Below are 18,591 nucleotides of genomic sequence, written 5' to 3'. Positions count from 1 at the left end.
TGCTAATAGTACCCATGGATGAGATCTTAGTATTTAAATATGCCTTGGATACATCTGAACTATAAAATAAACACACCCACGGATCCTTCTATATAGTTGTACCCAGTATCTCTTGTATAAATTGGATTACATCTTGCCAAACCCCCTGTATTTTTGGACAGTCCCACCATATATGTGCCATTGTTCCCTTAGCTCTACATCCCCTCAAACAGAACGGTGAGACTCCTACTCATTGTCTGTGTGCAACAATCGGTGTCAAGTACCATCTCGTTAAACACTTATAATTAATTTTGACTGTGTTCATGTTCATCACCCCATGTGTTAATTTAAACATTTTTCTGTGATTCATTCATTTTTGTTCCCAGTTCCCTTTCCCATTTCTCTAAGAACAGCAGAGGATCCCCCCTCAATTCAGTAAGAATTTTCTATATCCCAAAAGTGACATGTTTTGGAGCCATTCTAGAACCCAACATCTTTTCGAACGGGAGCATGTCCTCCGCCATCCTCGGGGGTTGAGGCAACTTTGAAACAAAATGTCTTAATTGATATTATCTCAATTCATTTAATGCCACAAATATCTCTTTTTTTACTCTTTAAATCTTGAAAAGAGCACAACTTCCCCTTAACTACTATATCACCCAACCGTGCATCTACATCCTTAAACCATTTCCCCGAAATATTATCCTTCCCCGGCGTGAAAAAATCAGTACCCACTAGGGAAATCAACCGTGAATTATACTTCCAGTCCATTTGTTTGTGTATTCCATCCCATACTCTTAACATCTCCTATGTCAGTGTATTACTAATCTCATCCATAATACAAAACATTCGTGATATCCAAATAATCCTCTATAATCCTGTGTTCCCTTCACACCTAAGGGTAAAACAAATCTTAATGCCTAAGCACAATTTTGCAACGTTGACATGTGTTAGTAAAACCGTACATATCACAACTATTTTGTACATCCAGGTGAATTATACCTTGTTTTTTACAGGACAAATTGGGCTTCCATTTGGTAGTAAATGGTAATGGATATCTCCTGATTTTTTTTTTTCATTAGCAAAGGAAAACTGGGCCAAAACAGTAACAAAAACAAAAAGTTTTTTTTTAATTTAGCTGTGTTTCTTGTCACTATCATAACCTACCACCAAAGAACAACCCAAAATAAATTTTCCAGCTCTTTACGATCACAGCAATACCATATATGTGTGTTATGTGTTGCTTGTACCCATAGTACTGCCCAGAAGAATAGTGCACATTTTGTGTTTTGGTTTTTTTACCTAAAACACACTGACACTAACTGACACCAATAAAAAAAAAAAAAATCCTGACATTTTTGACCTTGACCCAAACACTAACCCTGGCACTGAACTAGATCAAACATTGATCTAGGTATTTTTTCTTTATTCTTTATTTTATTTTTAATAATTTATCTTTTTTTTTTTTAACATTTTTTTTTTCTCTGTATGCAAGGATTTAGAGAGATACAATGTATCGCTCTCCTCCATTCATAGAGAAAAGAAAAACAAGGGGGGCAGGATGTACAGTGACTGGATCACTGTGATAGCCAATCAGAGGCTATCACAGCGATCATGTGACTCAGAATCGGGAGTTCTTGGTCCCGATCGTTAGAACGGGACCTAAGGCTCTCATTGACACCCTGGTCTTTGTGCTGGAAGCGCACTGTGCAGCGCATTCCCAGCAGGAACACATGTACGCAAATATGCAATCCCACGGAAAAAAGCCTAGTTCTGTGAGGCCACGTATTTGTGTGATGTCGGCGTGAAGGGGTTAAAGTGCCTTCTATTTTAAACCAACTCTTCCACTGTGAATTATATGTCCAGTCTACAATTCGTGACAGTATCACTGCAGCGTAATAATTTTTAATATCGGGTAAATTTAATCCTCCTTTCTCTTTCTTATTATACAGAAATTCATACCTAATTTTCAGTTTCTTATTGGCCCATATATATTAAAGTATTATTTTTTTTTTATTATTATTATTATCGCAAAGAAGGATCTTGGAATATGGACTGGGAGCATATGGAATTTTATATAGGACTTTTGGAACTATCACCATCTTAACTAAATTTATACACCCAATCCAAGAAACCCTTTCCCTTGAAAGTCTTCTCAGCCCCTCCTTTATTTCATTTATTAATGGGATACAGTTTACCCAGTATGTATGTTTTATAGAAGGAGTCAACTTCACTCCTAGGTAGGCTAATTCCTTCTCCCTCCATGAGAATGGGAAGTCCTTTTGTAGAGTCTGCGTCTCTTTCTTTGAAACATCAAGATTCAAGATCTCTGATTTTATGGGGTTTAAGTTTGAAAGCTCTCTGTACTCTTTTAGTAATCTCATTAGGTTAGGTAATGTTAACCCAGGGTTCACAATATAAAACAGCATATCATCAGCATATGCTGCTACCTTATGCTCTATCTCGCCTATCTTGATTCCTCTAATATCTACACTCTTTCTTACCATCACCAGCAAAGGTTCCAGGGATAAAATAAATATTAACGGGGATAAGGGGCATCCCTGTCTTGTACCATTGTACATCTTAAAAAACTGAGAGAAACCCATTTACCTTAACTGCTGCTGTTGGGCTATTATAGAGCTCCTTTATCCAACTCATCCACTTAGTACCTATTCCCAAGACCTCTAGGGTGTTTATCATGAACCCCCAGTCTACCGTCTAAAGCTTTTTCAGCGTCGATCAACAATATAATTGTTGCTAACTTTTCTCTTTTTGCCTTCTATAAAAGAAGCAATGTTCTTAAACCATTATCCCTCCCTTCCCTTCCTGGGACAAAGCCCACTTGCTCTAAGTGTATCCATTCAGGTATCAGCTCTTTTAACCTCGTAGCAAGCACCTTCACAAACAGTTTTGTATCTGTATTTAGAAGTGATATAGGTCTGTAGCCAGCACATTGTGAGCTATCCTTTCCTTCTTTTAGAATGATTGATTGTGATGTACGCTTGCAACGATTCTGTTCTTATTGCCATTCCCTCTCCTAGGGCATTTATATATACAAAACTTAGGGACCAATAGGTCTCTAAATTTCTTATACAGTGAGGAACAGAAGTATTTGAACACCCTGCGATTTTGCAAGTTCTCCCACTTAGAAATCATGGAGGGGTCTGAAATTCACATTGTAGGTGCATTCCCACAGAATTTAGAAAAAAAAATTCAGGAAATCACATTGTATGATTTTTAAAGAATTTATTTGTCTTGCACTGCTGAACATAAGTATTTGAACACCTGAGAAAACCTGTGTTAATATTTGGTACAGAAGCCTTTGTTTGCAATTACAGAGGTCACACGTTTCCTGTAGTTTTTGACCAGGTTTGCACACACTGCAACAGGGATTTTGGCCCACTCCTCCACACAGATCTCTAGATCTGTCAGGTTTCGGGGCTGTCGCTGAGCAACACGGAGTTTCAGCTCCCTCCAAAGATGTTCTATTGGATTTAGGTCTGGAGACTGGCTAGGCCACTCCAGAACTTTGAAATGCTTCTTACGGAGCCACTCCTTGGTTATCCTGGCTGTGTGCTTCGGGTCGTTGTCATGTTGGAAGACCCAGCCACGACCCATCTTCAATGCTCTGACTGAGGGAAGGAGGTTGTTGCTCAAAATCTCACAATAAATGGCCCCATTCATCCTCTCCTTAATACAGTGCAGTCGTCCTGTCCCCTTTGCAGAAAAGCACCCCAAAAGCATGATGTTACCACCCCCATGCTTCACAGTAGGGATGGTGTTCTTGGGATGCAACTCATCACGGCGAGTGAAGTTTAGACCAAAAAGTTCTACTTTGGTCTCATCTGACCACATGACTTTCTCCCATGCCTCCTCTGGATCATCCAGATGGTCATTGGCAAACTTCAGACGGGCCTGGACATGTGATGACTTGAGCAGGGGAACCTTCCATGCAATGCATGATTTGAAACCATGACGGCGTAGTGTTCTACCAACAGTGACCTTTGAAACTGTGGTCCCAGCTCTCTTCATGTCATTGACCAGCTCCTCCCTTGTAGTTCTGGGCTGATTCCTCACCTTTCTTATCATCAGTGATACCCCACGAGGTGAGATCTTGCATGGAGCCCCAGTCCGAGGGAGACTTACAGTCGTCTTTAGCCTCTTCCATTTTCTAACAATTGCTCCAACAGTTGATCTATTTTCACCAAGCTGCTTGGCAATTGCCCCGTAGCCCTTTCCAGCCTTGTGGAGGTCCACAATTCTGTCTCTGGTGTCTTTTGACAGCTCTTTGGTCTTGCCCATGGTAGTAGTTGGCGTTTGACTGACTGTGGGGTGGACAGATGTCTTTAAAGTGCTCAGACAGGTGCTATTAAGTTAGATTAATGAGTGGAGTAGAGGTGGACTTTTTAAAGGCGCAGTAACAGGTCTTTTGAGAGCCAGAATTCTTACTGTTTCTTAGGTGTTCAAATACTTATGTTCAGCAGTGCAAGACAAGTAAATTCTTTAAAAATCATACAATGTGATTTCCTGAATTTTTTTTTTAATAATGTCTCTCAGAGTGGGAATGCACCTACAATGTGAATTTCAGACCCTTCCATGATTTCTAAGTGGGAGAACTTGCAAAATCGCAGGGTGTTCAAATACTTCTGTTCCTCACTGTAATACGCCACTGTATACCCGTCGGGTCCTGTTCTCTTTCCTCTTGCTGTATTCTTCGGGGCCTTATTCATTTCTTCCTGAGAAATAGCTTGTTCTAAAGACACAAATGTTTCTTTTGCTAGGTCTGCTGCCTTTAGGTATTCCAGCCGTTTTCCCCTCTTTTCTTCCTCTATGACTTTTGTGTTCTCTTAGATTTGACATCATACAGCTTACTATAGAGTTTTTGGAACGTTTCAGCAATACAGTTGCAAGAAAAAGTATGTGAGCCCCTTGGGATTACGTGGAGTTTTGCATGAATTGGTCATAAAATGTACTCTGAATATCATCTAAGTCACAACAATAGAAGAACACAGTCTGCTGAACATAATACTACACAAACATTAGATGTTGCCATGGTTTAATTGCACATAACATGTAAACATTCACAGTGCAGGGAGGAAAAAGTATGTGAACCTTTGGACTTAATAACTGGTTGACCCTCCTTTGGCAGCAATAACCTCAACCAAACGTTTCCTGTAGTTGCAGATCAGACCTGCACAACGATCTGGAGTAATTTTGGACCACTCCTCTTCACAAAACTGTTTCAGTGTAGCAATATTCTTGGGATGTCTGGTGTGAATCGCTCTCTTAAGGTCATGCCACAGCATTTCAATCGGGTTGAGGTCAGGACTCTGACTGGGCCACTCCAGAAGGCGTATTCTGTGCTGTTGCAGCCATTGTTTTGTTGAATTACTTGTATGCTTTGGGTCATTGTCCTGTTGCATCACCCATCCTTTGCAAAGCTTCATTTGGCTGGCAGATGGTCGTACGTTTTTCTGCAAAATGTCTTGATAAACTCTGGAATTCATTTTCCCATCAATGACAACAATCCGTCCAGGCCCTGAGGCAGCAAAGCAGCCCCAAACCATGATGCTCCCTCCGCCATGTTTTACAGTGGGGATGAGGTTTTGATGTTGGTGTGCTGTGCCTTTTTTTCTCCACACATAGTGTTGTGTGTTCTTCCCAAATAACTCAATCTTGGTTTCATCTGTCCACAGTATATTTTGCTAGTAGTGCTGTGGAACATCCAGGTGCTCTTTTGCAAACTTCAAACGTGCTGCAATATTCTTTTTGGACAGCAATGGCTTCCTCCGTGGTGTCTGCCCATGTACTCCATTCTTGTTTAATGTTTTCCTTATTGTAGACGTGTCAACAAAAATGTTAGCATGTGCCAGAGATTTCTGTAGGTCTTTAGCTGACACTCTGGGATTCTTCTTTACCTCATTACAGCATTCTGCGCTGTGCTCCTGCAGTCATTTTTACAGGACGTCCACGCCTAGGGAGAGTAGCAACAGTGCTAAACTTTCTCCATTTGAAGACAGTCTGTCTTACCGTGGACACATGAACATCAAGGCTTTTGGAGATACTTTTGTAACCCTTTCCAGCTTCATGCAAGTCAACAATTCTTGATCGTAGGTCTTCTGAGAACTCTTTTCTGCGAGGCATGGTTTACATCAGACAGTGCTTCTTGAAACCAGTAAACCCAAAACAGGTGTGTGTTTTTTAAGGGCAGGACAGCTATCAGCAACACATCCAGTATCATCACACTGATTGGAGTCAAGGTTGGCTCACTCCTGGCTCCAATTAGCTCTGGGAGAAGTCATTAAGCTAGGGCCTCACATACTTTTTCCTCCCTGCACTGTGAATGTTTACATGTTATGTGCAATTAAACCATGGCAACATCTAATGTTTGTGTAGTATTATGTTCAGCAGACTGTGTTCTTCTATTGTTGTGACTTAGATGACGTTCAGAGCACATTTTATGCCCAATCCCAAGGGGTTCACATACTTTTTCTTGCAACTGTATCACTGGTGGAGTAGACCAGTTCTCCTTTTTCGTCCTTTAATTTTTCCTTAAGTCTTTTCATCAGATATTTTACTGGCTTATTCCCCCACCGATATCTTTCCTTTGAAACGCTATTGAAAATTCTTCTTGATTCCTATTTCAATAGGTCTTTTAACTCTTCTCTTTTAAGTATGATCTTCGAATAAACCTCTGTGTCGTGTCTCTTTTTATGTCCCTGTTCTAATCTATACAGTTCCTCCGTCACCTCCTTTCTTTTTCTCTCATGATCTTTCTTTTTTTTTGTCTCCTGCGGCTATCAGGATTCCCCTCACATACACCTTATGTGCTTCCGAAATGGTGGCCACAGAGACTTCCTCAGTTTCGTTTAGCAGAAAGAATTGCTCTATTTCCTCCCTTAGTCTGATCTCTATTTGAGGGTCCTGTATAAGCGTCTCATTTAGTCTCCATATTGCCCTTTTGTTCCATTCTCCTCCTACCTTTAATCCTGCTGTGACAGGCACATGATCCGAGATAGACATAATTTCAATATTAGATATAACCAATGAGTCCAGTTGTCTATGCTCGAACATTATATAATCCAACCGTGAGTACGATCTATGCACCAGAAAGAAGAAGGTATATTCTCTTAACTGACTTTGATGTAATCTCTTTTTCAACAGTCTTAATTTTTTTTTTTACCTCCTCCTCTCAGCTCATTCGATGACATATTCTCCGTTTGTTAGAATCATGTGATAAATGTGTCTCTTGTAAGAACACAACATCTGCGGAATGTTGGTGAAGTTCTCTAAGTAGCTTAGGTCTTTTAGCAGGAGAGTTTAAACCTTTTACATTATATGTTGTAAAATTAACCAGGGTTATAGCTAGCTAGTATTTCTATTCTCTTTCATGTTCAAAGAGAAAACGGTATAGACTACCCACCTCATGGACCTTCCTCCCACACCCCCAACCCCCCTTTAGTGGATCTGTTCTTCATATTAGCTATACTTAGCTGCAGATTTTCCACTCAATGTTCAAAATACAATATTCTCACACCTACAGAAGACCTGTCCTCCTTGTTCTTCTACAATGACTTTACAGTCCTAAGTAGCGTTTATAGCATGAATGTTATTAACAGCACTACTTGGCCCCTGAGATACTCCAGCTCCTTGGTCTTCTAACCGCCCAGCTTCACAGTTCAGGTATACAGTTACTAACAACAGAAGAAAGTAGCGACTTAAATCTCCTGCCATTCCCCACAGCAACTCACCATCACCCTCCGAGCCTGGGGTTCTGGATTCATCTGTCTCTGTGTTCTTCTATCCCCGTCGGGATCTCATGCTCCAGTTTGCAGAATCGCCTAAGTGGGGGTCTGGGTGGGAGCCCAAGATGTCCTGTGTCCTGGAGTCTTGGGGTTTCTCCTGGCCTCCGGGTCTCTTGCAGTGTGTCCCTCTTCTCTGGCCGTTGGCATGTCCAGCTAGCTTAATACATCCCCCCACAGATGGTCCCTCCTGGGGATTTTCCTTGTTCAGGCGCCTCCTCTGTCTCCCTCTCTCAGCGCCTCCTGCGCTCCAGGGAGCACTCTCGATGGCCGGCGCCAGTCCCTCTGGGAATTTCGGGATCCCAGCATCAGACCGCTGCCACCTAGTCCCTCCGCCAAAGATCCCCGCTGCCACCTCCTGCCACGTGGCTGACGCCGTGGGGACAACGCACAGCGCCGAGGCCACCAGCAGGATGATTACAGGGTGAGGTGTAGTTAGGTCAGGCCCCAGGCAGTCTCCTCATGGTGGGTGTCGGGAGCTCCTGCACTTAGCAGTCTCCCAGCGCCATGTTCACGCCACTCCTCACATTCAGTTCATTTGAAAACTCTCAACTTGTCACTGTGGATTCAAAAGTTTTGTATGGAATAGGCCAGGTTGGTCACTGCCTCCCTCCTTCCTGGAGATTTACTGGTCTTTGGAGACATTCCCATTTTTCCTCTCCACTAGTGCAATCTGTGTTTTACTGTGGGCAGTCAGTTTGGCCTCTTCACACCCGAGTCTTCATTGAGGTGCTTGCCCAGGTCCGAGCTTTCTCCATGAGAATTCATTTTGTGGGTTTGTAAGGCTATTCACCTGGTCTTCTGTTTATGTTTAATTTTTTCAACCCGGGGTTGCTGACAATGGGAGGAAGATGGCCCAGCAGCTTTCTTTTTTTGCCATTGTCCAATTACCTGACGTTATCTGCGTATAACCCATGGTATGATATGACTAAGATCCTACAACCTGTACTGTACTCCAAGAAATAGATTTACTGGTAAGTACATGCTACAGTTTATAGTGATAGCAAACATGAAGTTGGGTTTTAAATATTGCAGTCTGTATTCTTTTAAATTGCTTGGAATATTGAGAGATGTCTTTGACATTGCTAAACTTGGATGATAAAGTTCAGTAAGAACTGATATCAGTGTATACTTTAGTGTAGATCATTAAACACCAGAAGTGTGTTTTTTCTCTTCCTTAGGTCTTGTTCACAGGAGTGGTGGATGCCACGGGTGAAGAAATAATCCGCTCGTTGGGTGGAGACATTGCAGACTCCGTGTTTGATTGCACTCACCTGGTAACAGACCGTGTTCGAAGAACAGTGAAATTCCTGTGTGCGCTTGCGAGGGGCATCCCCATTGTTACACTGGACTGGATAGACAAGGTATGTATTTTTTTCTTTTCCATCAACGGCATGTCTACTTTTGGCTACCAGTATATATAACACTTACATTTAGACAGAGACTTAGATAAAACTAAAGAAGTTGTTAGGGTAGGGAAGGGTAAAAATATGTGCCTTAGTGGCACCAAGACAATGAGTGGGCATGAAATCTCCGCAATGGGAACAGAATAATAAAAACTTGACCATTTGCCTAATAGAAAGTATGTAATGAAAGTGTAAATGTCTTATTTGGTTGGGAGAGAAAGCTTTGGACTTTAAACTTGTGCAAGAGAATATGAGGTCTGTCATTTCTGACTCTTTTGAAAATGGTGGATGTCTGGCTCTCATAGAACATATTTGGAACAAGTATTCTTTTAAGTTCTATCTCTATTGTGACTGCCTTCTGTTTTAAAGTCAAGTATGGGACAGTTGAGCAACTAGTATTTTTAGGAGGTCCGCAATGGAAGCCATACATTTCTTTCAGCAGATGTATCTTTTTATCTTGTTCTGTACTTGATAGCCTTATTTTCTGCATTCATTTTACCTTCCTCTGGCTTCTTTGACAGTGTAAGAAGAGTGGATGTTTCTTGTCTCATACAAAATTTCTGATAAAGGATAAGGAACAAGAGAAGAACTTCAACTTTGTACTGTCGCAGTCACTGCAGAAAGCCAAGAAGAGTCCACTGTTTGAGGTACAGGTATTTTTTACATTATTTTAGATCCCTTAGGAGCTGCCTTGTCACTGCAAAGCTGGTTAGCAGTGAAAAGCTCCATCCTGTGGTTGGCAGGGTGTTGATTTTCTTCAGTTATAGTTGAATGTTTTGGGTGCACTTATCTGTTATTTTTCCTCCTGTGACCCGTTTTCAAAGTTGGGGTCTATCCAGATGTCTGGACTGGCATTTGGCTCAGCCTGTCAGCGATCTGAGAGCTTGAGCCAGCCTCTCCCTCCCCCTCCACAGCCCAGTGCTGTGGGGGGTCATAGCAGACAGTCACTGACAGTCACCGCTCTCTGCTCAGAGCAACAGGGGGAACTGAGCGATCAGTGATGTCTGAGCCTTAGAGTCGGTGGGAGACCTAGGTAACTATGTTTAACAAAAAATGTAATGCCAAACTTTTCTTTTAATCTGAAATCCATGTAAATTTAGGGCTTGTGTACATGGGCTTTTGTTTGCAACTGAGCCCATTTTCTTAATTCTCTTCATGTCAATGTCAATATGGCTGTAACCACAGATTTTTTCGTACTCGCTGTATAATCCTTTTCTTGGAGTCCATTGACAGCCACTGGACAACATTTTTTCAGAAGTTTTACTTAATCAAAAACATTTGGTGATTATGATATACCATTTCAAACTGAACAAAAATATATTTTCAGAATGACTGTATTGGGTAAGATTATTGCGAAAAATGAAGTCGTTTAATGACTATAATAAATTTAATCACATAATGTTTTTGACATGCTGCATGAGTTAGGTGGGGCTAAAAGAGTTTTGCATGTGATTTTTTTTTTTTTTTTTGCAAATTCTTTATGTAAGAGTTTTTTTTGCAAAAGAGAGAACATACAAAACAGATAAAAGGGATATCCAAATTATCTTGGATCCCATAACAAGGAGACCAAGAAATAATCAACAGTAGTGTAGCATTCATCAGCAGAGTTAGTGTGGAATTATCACGCAAAACATTATCACTAATAATCTCCCATGGAGCTAACAAATTTGCGGATGATTTTTGTTTGTGCTTAGCGTCCAGTGCATGTCACTGCGGTGTCCAACAATAGTTAGCCAGCATTGATGGATTCCAGTTGCCATGGTACCTTTTTTTTCTGTTGTGGCAATGTCTTAGTAAAACCTTTCATCATGTCCGTCACTGACTGCACCTAGATTTTCATGTAAATGAACCTTCAGTGACATGTTGCACTTCATGGTCTTGTATGCAATAAAAATGAAAATACTTGTGGCCCTCAATGGACTTCAAGAAGAGGATATTACATTGAGTTGGCAGATACTGCCCTCAGTAGTGATGGATACAAGTTATGCCATCTTGTTGGTGTAGAAAGGGAATGTCTCTAATATGTTTAAATGGTGGTTTCTTGAGAACAGATAGAAACCAGATTCAGAATCCATGGAGTCACAGATGAACATACAGGGAGCTACTTGGGAGACCCCCATGCTGGTCCATGCTGTGGGATGGATTGGATTTGTTCCATGGAAAATCTGTTAGGGTGAAAGCCCCAAGACTCACAGCAAGCTAATTGTGTCATGTCTGTTGATAAGAACGTAGGGTTCAACAGCCATGCCAATAAAACCAGCAACCATGAAAACAGGATTGGAATCTTCTCATGGTCTGCCTTGACCAGTCCAGAGCAATGAGTTGTATCAAATGGCCTTTATCCCCATCCTGAAAAGCAGACTAGGAAGAAGTTTCAGAGGAGGAAATTTTTAGATCAAGGTGTTCTTATCTCACAGAGCATCCACTGCTTCCACTCTAGGATCTCTGTACCTAAAGACAAATCGGTCCAGTTTGTTGTTGAATTTTGAGCCCAGGAGGTCCACATCCAGTGTCCCTAACATGTGACACAGGTCTTGGAACACCTCCAGGTGTAAACATCAGTCCCCGGATCCAGCTGCTACCAGTTGAGGAAGTCTGCTAAATCAGTTGTCTACACCTGGCATGTATACGACAGAAAGCTGGAACATAAAGTTCTACTCAGGACGGGATCTGATCTACCTCTCTTGCCACAGCAAGAGTTTTGGTTCCTCTCTGATAAATAATGTATGTTACTACCGTGACATTGGCAGAATCTGGAATATTAGGATGGTCCAGTTTTGCAGAGACAGTCCATTTGCCCAAAGCCCCTACAAGTTGTTCGCAAGATTCTGACAGCAACCACGTCAATTGCATTGACAGGATACCCCAGACTCCTCCCAGCCCGACAGGATAGCATTGAACATGGGGATCTTTTAAGTGACAGAAAGGAAAGACCTTCCTGATTCCAGAGCTGGATTCCTGGGCAAATATGGCAGGGATAACATGCTCCTGTGAGATAAGCAATTCATTCTGTTCAGGGACCAGATTAACTTGTCTTTTGTCAACAGAATGTTTGCTTTATTTTAAAGGTCTGCAGTGAAACTAGGTAAATAGGACTGCAGAAATAGGAAGAGAGAGCCCAGCCACCGCACACCTCACCCGGCCTGAGTGGTTAGCAGGTAAAAGCAGCCTTAGCTCGATTCATCCAGACCATGCCTCCAACATATTTCATCCTGCCCCTGGGGCTTAATCATGGTTAAGCCCCGGGGGTGGGGTGAGTCAGGTTGGAGGCATGGTCTGGATGAATTGAGCTGAGGCTGCTTTTACCTGCTAACCACTCAGGCCGGGTGAGGTGTGTGGTGGCTGGGCTCTCTCTTCCGATTTCTGCAGCATACTTTGAGTCTGGACGGACCTTTACTCAACCTACAAAGAAAGGGAGGGATACAGAGTTTACTCAACCTACACCCCCACTAGTCAGCGGCATCCAACTCATCGGACCTTGACAGCCTGAGCGGGAACCCCAAAGAAATGTCAAATACTGTAGCTGCTGACTTTTAATATAAGGACACTTACCTGTCCTGAGGTCCAGCACCATCTTCACCCGGGCTTGTTCTTTACTAGCCTCAAGGTTCCTGGCACTGTCATTGCAAGTAAGCGAAGCCTCCTGCGCATGCACAAGTTGCAATGCCTGGACAGTTATTACCGGATGTAATGCTTGGACAGTCAAAGCCACATTTCCCAACAGAGGCTGTGCTGACTTCACGCACTAGGGGGTTGTCTAAGTGTCCCACAATAGAAATACCACAAGAGTGCAGCAGGGCTAATACTGGCAATAATACATTTGTGAACTCTAGAGGTGTAGTCGAGGCCAACAGGCAGTGCCACGAACTGGTAGTGTAGGGACCCCACAGCAAAATGTAGGAAGCATTAATGTGCTGGAAAGATGAGAGATAGAGATACACCATTCTTGATGTCCATAGAAGCCAGTATGTCTTCTAATGATTGGAAGGTGAAAACTGATTTGGTGGATTTTGTGTAGAATTTCTGGTCTTAAAAGGAGACCTTCAGAGCTTTTAGATCCAAGGTGAAGATTTTATAAATTGGCACCGGGACAGATAAGTATATTGTGACTTCTTTTAATGGAGCATTTTAATTTTCAGCAACAGAATTGCTTTAAAATCTGCAAACTCACATGTATGAGCAGTGGTTTTATTTTCTTGGTTTCATCCATTCTGCTAAAATTAATATTCCTTATCTGCTTATTCTGTGCTTTTAGGGATATGAAATTCATGTCACCCCTAGTGTCAAGCCAGATCCTGAGTTAATGAAGGACATCATTTGCTGCAGCGGGGCAACTTTCCTTCCAAAGATGCCCCGGACATTTAAGGTAACAGATTTTTTTCTGAGTTTAGATGAATATCACATCATCCTAGTGTTATCTTTTCAATTGTGTAATGCTGTACATCTTCATGAATTCTGCCTTCTAGGATAAGTGTGTCATTGTGTCGTGCCCAGAAGATGCCCCAAGGTGCAAGTCGGTGCCATCTAGAATACCAGTCACTACAGCCGAGTTTATTCTAAGCGGGATATTGCGCCAGGAGGTCAATCCAAGTTCCTACTTGTTGAGCAGTGAGGTGGAGGACAATGCACCAGCTCCCGCCAAACGTAGACGCTGAGTTTGTATGAAGGAGAGTCAATTTAATAGAAATTTCTCCCTGATAAGCAGTGTAGATAAGCTCCAGTCAAATAAGATTTCTTACTTTTGCTTTCATTAAGTCAGTTCTATCATGATCATGGAGCCTTCTGTGTGAGAAGCCTCCAGTGGAAGCTGGCATTCCTTGACTTGTGTGCTATGCAGTTGTTTTGGGGTAATTAAGCCGAATCTGCCCAGAGCTGCTGCCTTGGAACTAGTGTTAGTCATGTGATGGCTTTTTGTCAGAGCCTTTCATAGATGTGTTCCATTTAAAGATCCCAGCACAAGTCTCTAGAGTATGCCAGCCTTTCCAGCCACTGAGAGCCAATACATTTAATGTATCAAAGTGCCTGAAGGGAATTTGTTATTTTTGGTAAATAAACCTCCCCATCCTGGATGAGGTGTTAAACTCTTTTTTCATTTAGGGTGCCTGGTGCTGCTTTGAAAACACAACAGATGCTGACTAAAGTTTATGACTTTCTGGTGGAATAGCTGATTTCGTTCTACTGATCTGCCTATGTATGCACATGGAATGTGTGCAGATTAGGCTAGATACTACATGCCAGATGCTAGCACTTAATTTGCCCTTGTCATCCTGTCAGTCCAGGGGTGCTCAATCTTTTGAAGAGTGGGGGCCACTTAAGTCATTTGGTAACAGGTTGCAGGCCACAATGAACAACAGGGTTTTACTGCCCCCCACAAATGTAAACAAGCCCTTAATGTCCTGAGCCCCCTTTAATGCTGCTTTCACACTGATTCACTGTGGTTTACTCGCTGCAGGTGCAGTGAACCTGTAGCTTTCCTGCTATTTGCTATAGACTTCTATTATATCTTGCAGGTGTGGTGCATTTTCTGAGCGCACCAAAACTGGATTTAACCTGCAGGATATAATAGAAGTCTATGGCTCAGGGCAGCTAACCCGTAAAAAAGCCACATGTGCCCTGCACTGCACCCCACAGATCAATGTGAAAGAAGTCTAATAGTTGTTAACCCTTTTATAGGTGCTAATATGCGCATTGCAAAAGCTATTATGCCCAGGAAGCATTGGCGTATGTGGCTCTTGCTCCCTCCATGGCTGCCTGTATCCTCCGCTGCTGGCTCACTGCATTCTGGTTTGGGATGGCAGGTCAGCATTCCTAGATCATGATCAATGGGTTGCCAATTCTGGGCATGCACTTCCCTGGTTCAAGGTTGTGGGCCACATCAGAGGGCTCCGCGAGCCACATATTGAGCACTCCTGCTGTAGCCATTGATTTGTGCAGCAGTGCTTTCTGTCCATTGGCATTCACTGCTTAAGTTTACGTAGCCTTACTGTATCTTAGTGTGAATAAGTAAATTCTTCTAGATTCACAAAAATTTTGTTTTAAAATAAAATAGAATGCTCCCACCTGATCCCAGGGTTAGGATTGACATGAATCAAAGAATGAGGACCACACTACTTTCGATTTTTGATCTTGGTAATAGATGGATGCTTGTGGTGACCATAGCGGATGGCACAGAGCAGATCACAATTAAAACGATGAGATGTCATCAGCACTACATTGTAATGTCAAATAAGTCAACACTTCGGGCTGCACTGGTTCCCTTCATCAAGGTGACAGAGTGTCAGTTCACAATGCAAGGAAAATCAATATATAGATGTAAGTGAACATGCAGAACCATATACCCACCCCCAGTGATAATTCCACTTTAAAAAAAAAACTACAAAGCTGTGCATTGCAAGTTGTCACTATGTTGCCTTGAGGAAGGGACCCTTCCTGGCCCCGAAGCATTCGCTTATTTGACTAATGTGACATTATTGAAGTGGGAGTAAACTCCTTGTTATTTTGTACCTACAGGAAGCCTATGACAAGGCTTGCCTGTAGGTACAGTAAATATCTCCTAGTTTTTTGGGGGGTTTTTAAACGTGGTTTACTAATACTTTAAGAGCCTGTTCACACCACAAAAATATACTCCAAATCCGTTCCGAATGTGTTTCTGCGTGTGGGTTTTAATCCTTTTTTTTTTTTTTTTTTTTGCGTTCCTGATAGCTTTTTCCTGTTTCTTTCACTGTACTGGGGTCCGGTGTGTTTTTGATGTGTTTACAGCATTGCAGTACAGTTCTGTGCAAGAAAAATGCAGCATGTTGTTGTACCTGTTTTTCTGGGACGGAAACCTACTGGAACGGACTACACTGGTGTGAACTAGAACCATTAGAACCTATATAACCTACTTTCCTGTGTTTTTGATACAGAAAAAAAAACTGCATGTGGTGTGAGCAATGGAATGCAGGTGACGTCTCACCGTTTTACTAGATTTAGGATTGATTCACTATGGCTGTGATTGGCTGCACATATGCAGACTAACAGATTCTTCTTTTCTTTTAAAGAACATTCTAGAACAGCTAGCAAACCTGCTGTAGCAATGTTTGTAGCAGAGCAATACTCGGGCTGTTAGGATGGATGAACATGGGCAAGTCTTAGTAGCACAGTTATTTTTCTACAATCACTAGTAGTTGATTGGCAAAAAGCAGTCAGATGCTAAATAGATGGAACAAAGTAGCATGTAGTTGCAGCAAATCACACACAGGTACAAAATCAATCACTATTGTGTAGTTTTCATGATAGGGAGCCATTTGTTTTTCATGTATAATAAATAAAGGCTGACTCCAGGCTCTGTGCTGTCCCTCTCTAAGCCCCTGCCAAATGGACACTTTCCAGTACAATTTTGTGCTTTTAGTTTTTGGAGGTTTTTTTTGCTTTTTTTTTATGTCCTTTGGCCTGCTGGACCTTATTCAACCCAGGCAACTGAAGACATCTTGTGTTCAAAATGTGGTACTGTGGGGGGCAGCTTCAAAATGAAGAGTGAATATTGCAGCCTGAGCTACGTCTTTTTTTTTTTTTTTTTTTTTTTTTTTGAGTGAAAATTTTAGTTTGGCTTTAATCACTAGTGATTTTAGTAGTGTGGTTGCATATCTATGGACTAGTTTAGAAACTGTGCTGCACCTATAGGTTAATTGTTCTTAATTGCCAAATTTAAAACAGAAGATGAAGCCTCAACATTCCAACTGGTTTAACACAATGGGGAAATATTTATAAAAATGTATGTAAGCTTGTGGCCCATAGCAGTCAGAGCTGTCATTCATCCAATAAACACTAATGGTGACTGGCTTGTGGTTAAAAAAAAAAAAAAAATGAGCCCCATGATTTGCGATGTCCTATTCTGTAGATTTTCAATTCCTGATGCAGCTCTGTGTGTACCGTTCTTAACCTTTGCCTGTACATAAAGTAGAGCCCTGTGTATATAATAAAAATTATGTATTTTTTGGTTTTTGTTTTTTCTTTCAAATTGTTTTGCAGGCCACTGTTTTAAAATTTTTTTTTTGCCCAAACCTTCTTGAGACACTGCTTTGGGACATCCCTATGGTCAAGAATCAGAAGAGCTGTATCTATCAGTGAACGTAAGAGAAAAATGGGATTTTTGTTACTCACCTTAAAATCTTCATTTTGTTACTCACCTTCAAAAGTTCATTGGCACACACCACACCCACCCTTATTTTTTGGTGGGAGTTTACACTTCTGACACTGCTTTGTGACTAACTGCCTATAGCAGAAAGGGGGTCCATAGGTGGTACTATGTTCTTCTTCTGCCTAGGGTCCTACACCCTGTAGGTGGCACTATAAACCCTATGGTTAAGAAACAGAAGAGCTGTGCCTGTCAATGAACCCAGAGAAAGGTATTTTACGGTAACAAAAATCCTGTTTTTTCAATTTGCATACACTTCATGTAAACATATTTGGAAACCACAACCGTGTCAATGCCCTTCTGTAAAGGGTGGTACCTCTCCAAACTGGAGTACAGACATTGGAACTAAGAATCGGTTCATAGCAAAAGGTTTTATTTTTAAGGTGCTCTCTCTGGAAACCATTCTATGCTAAAATGCATAGGTTTAGGCCCTTAGGAGTCTTGCACACAGGCCAGCTGAGCCAGGTCAGCATAACTGCAGGTGTATTACTTTGGTCCAGATGCAACGTACAGCCTATTATTGACATGACTGGCTGTGCGCTGTTGTGCTGTCATAAACATAAGTACAGTGGTATGACGAAAAAAAATTCTGTATGTTAACTGTACAGTACAGGACACAAAGTATTCATAGACTCTGGGTTCTAGGCTTGTACCTTCAGGTGCTTGAACACTGGCAAAGGTTTTGGGGACAGCTGCAGTGTTGTTTCAGGCTTTGGATCCTGCATGGTTGCTTACCTTGGCACTTAGTGCAACATGTATAGTCAGCTGTAGGATGGTATATAGGTCCAGGGCAATGGTCCGTTCCTATGAAACCCAGTCCCTGAAGACCCCTTTTTGGGGTGTGGCTACCTTGACGGCTGAAGTCTGGACTTTATGTATACAGGACAGCATTATAGACAGGTGAGACAAGGTCAGCTGCATTCTTCTTGCGGTTACTGTTAAAGACCATGCACTATTTGAATTGTATTCATCACAGTGTCAACTTTTCAAATTTGGTACTAAAAACTCTACCACCTAATCGTAGATGGATAACCAGTTGTGACATATAACAAGTTACAGATTTTACTGCCTAGAGTCCTTTTAGGATACTAAGATGCTTTATTCTGCCATGAGAGTTTGTTACAGAATGGTCTACATCAGGGATGTTGCATTTTCCTTCTGGACATGCTTCCTCTATATTCTGCATCCTACAGGGGAATAGCTTCACACATAGCTAGGGCAGAGACCA

The 18,591-nt window shown here is 41.8% G+C and overlaps 1 protein-coding gene across 1 annotated transcript in view; it reads left to right on the top strand.

Annotated features, from left to right (window-relative positions):
- Positions 1 to 17,165, top strand: part of MDC1 (mediator of DNA damage checkpoint 1) — an 83,668-nt gene extending 66,503 nt beyond the window's left edge. The window contains exons 14-17 of the mRNA XM_089656928.1: positions 8,963 to 9,145; positions 9,709 to 9,834; positions 13,443 to 13,553; positions 13,654 to 17,165. Of these exons, the coding sequence (XP_089513054.1) occupies positions 8,963 to 9,145; positions 9,709 to 9,834; positions 13,443 to 13,553; positions 13,654 to 13,842 (609 nt within the window). The 3' untranslated portion in view covers positions 13,843 to 17,165. The remainder of the gene's footprint in view (positions 1 to 8,962; positions 9,146 to 9,708; positions 9,835 to 13,442; positions 13,554 to 13,653) is intronic.
- The last annotated feature ends 1,426 nt before the right edge of the window (positions 17,166 to 18,591 follow it).

This window comes from Staurois parvus, unplaced genomic scaffold (assembly GCF_062004578.1).
Source record: "Staurois parvus isolate SC_StPar_1 unplaced genomic scaffold, SC_StPar_1.0 ptg000950l, whole genome shotgun sequence".
Classification (NCBI taxonomy): domain Eukaryota; kingdom Metazoa; phylum Chordata; class Amphibia; order Anura; family Ranidae; genus Staurois; species Staurois parvus.
This window is presented reverse-complemented; position numbering and strand designations above follow the sequence as displayed.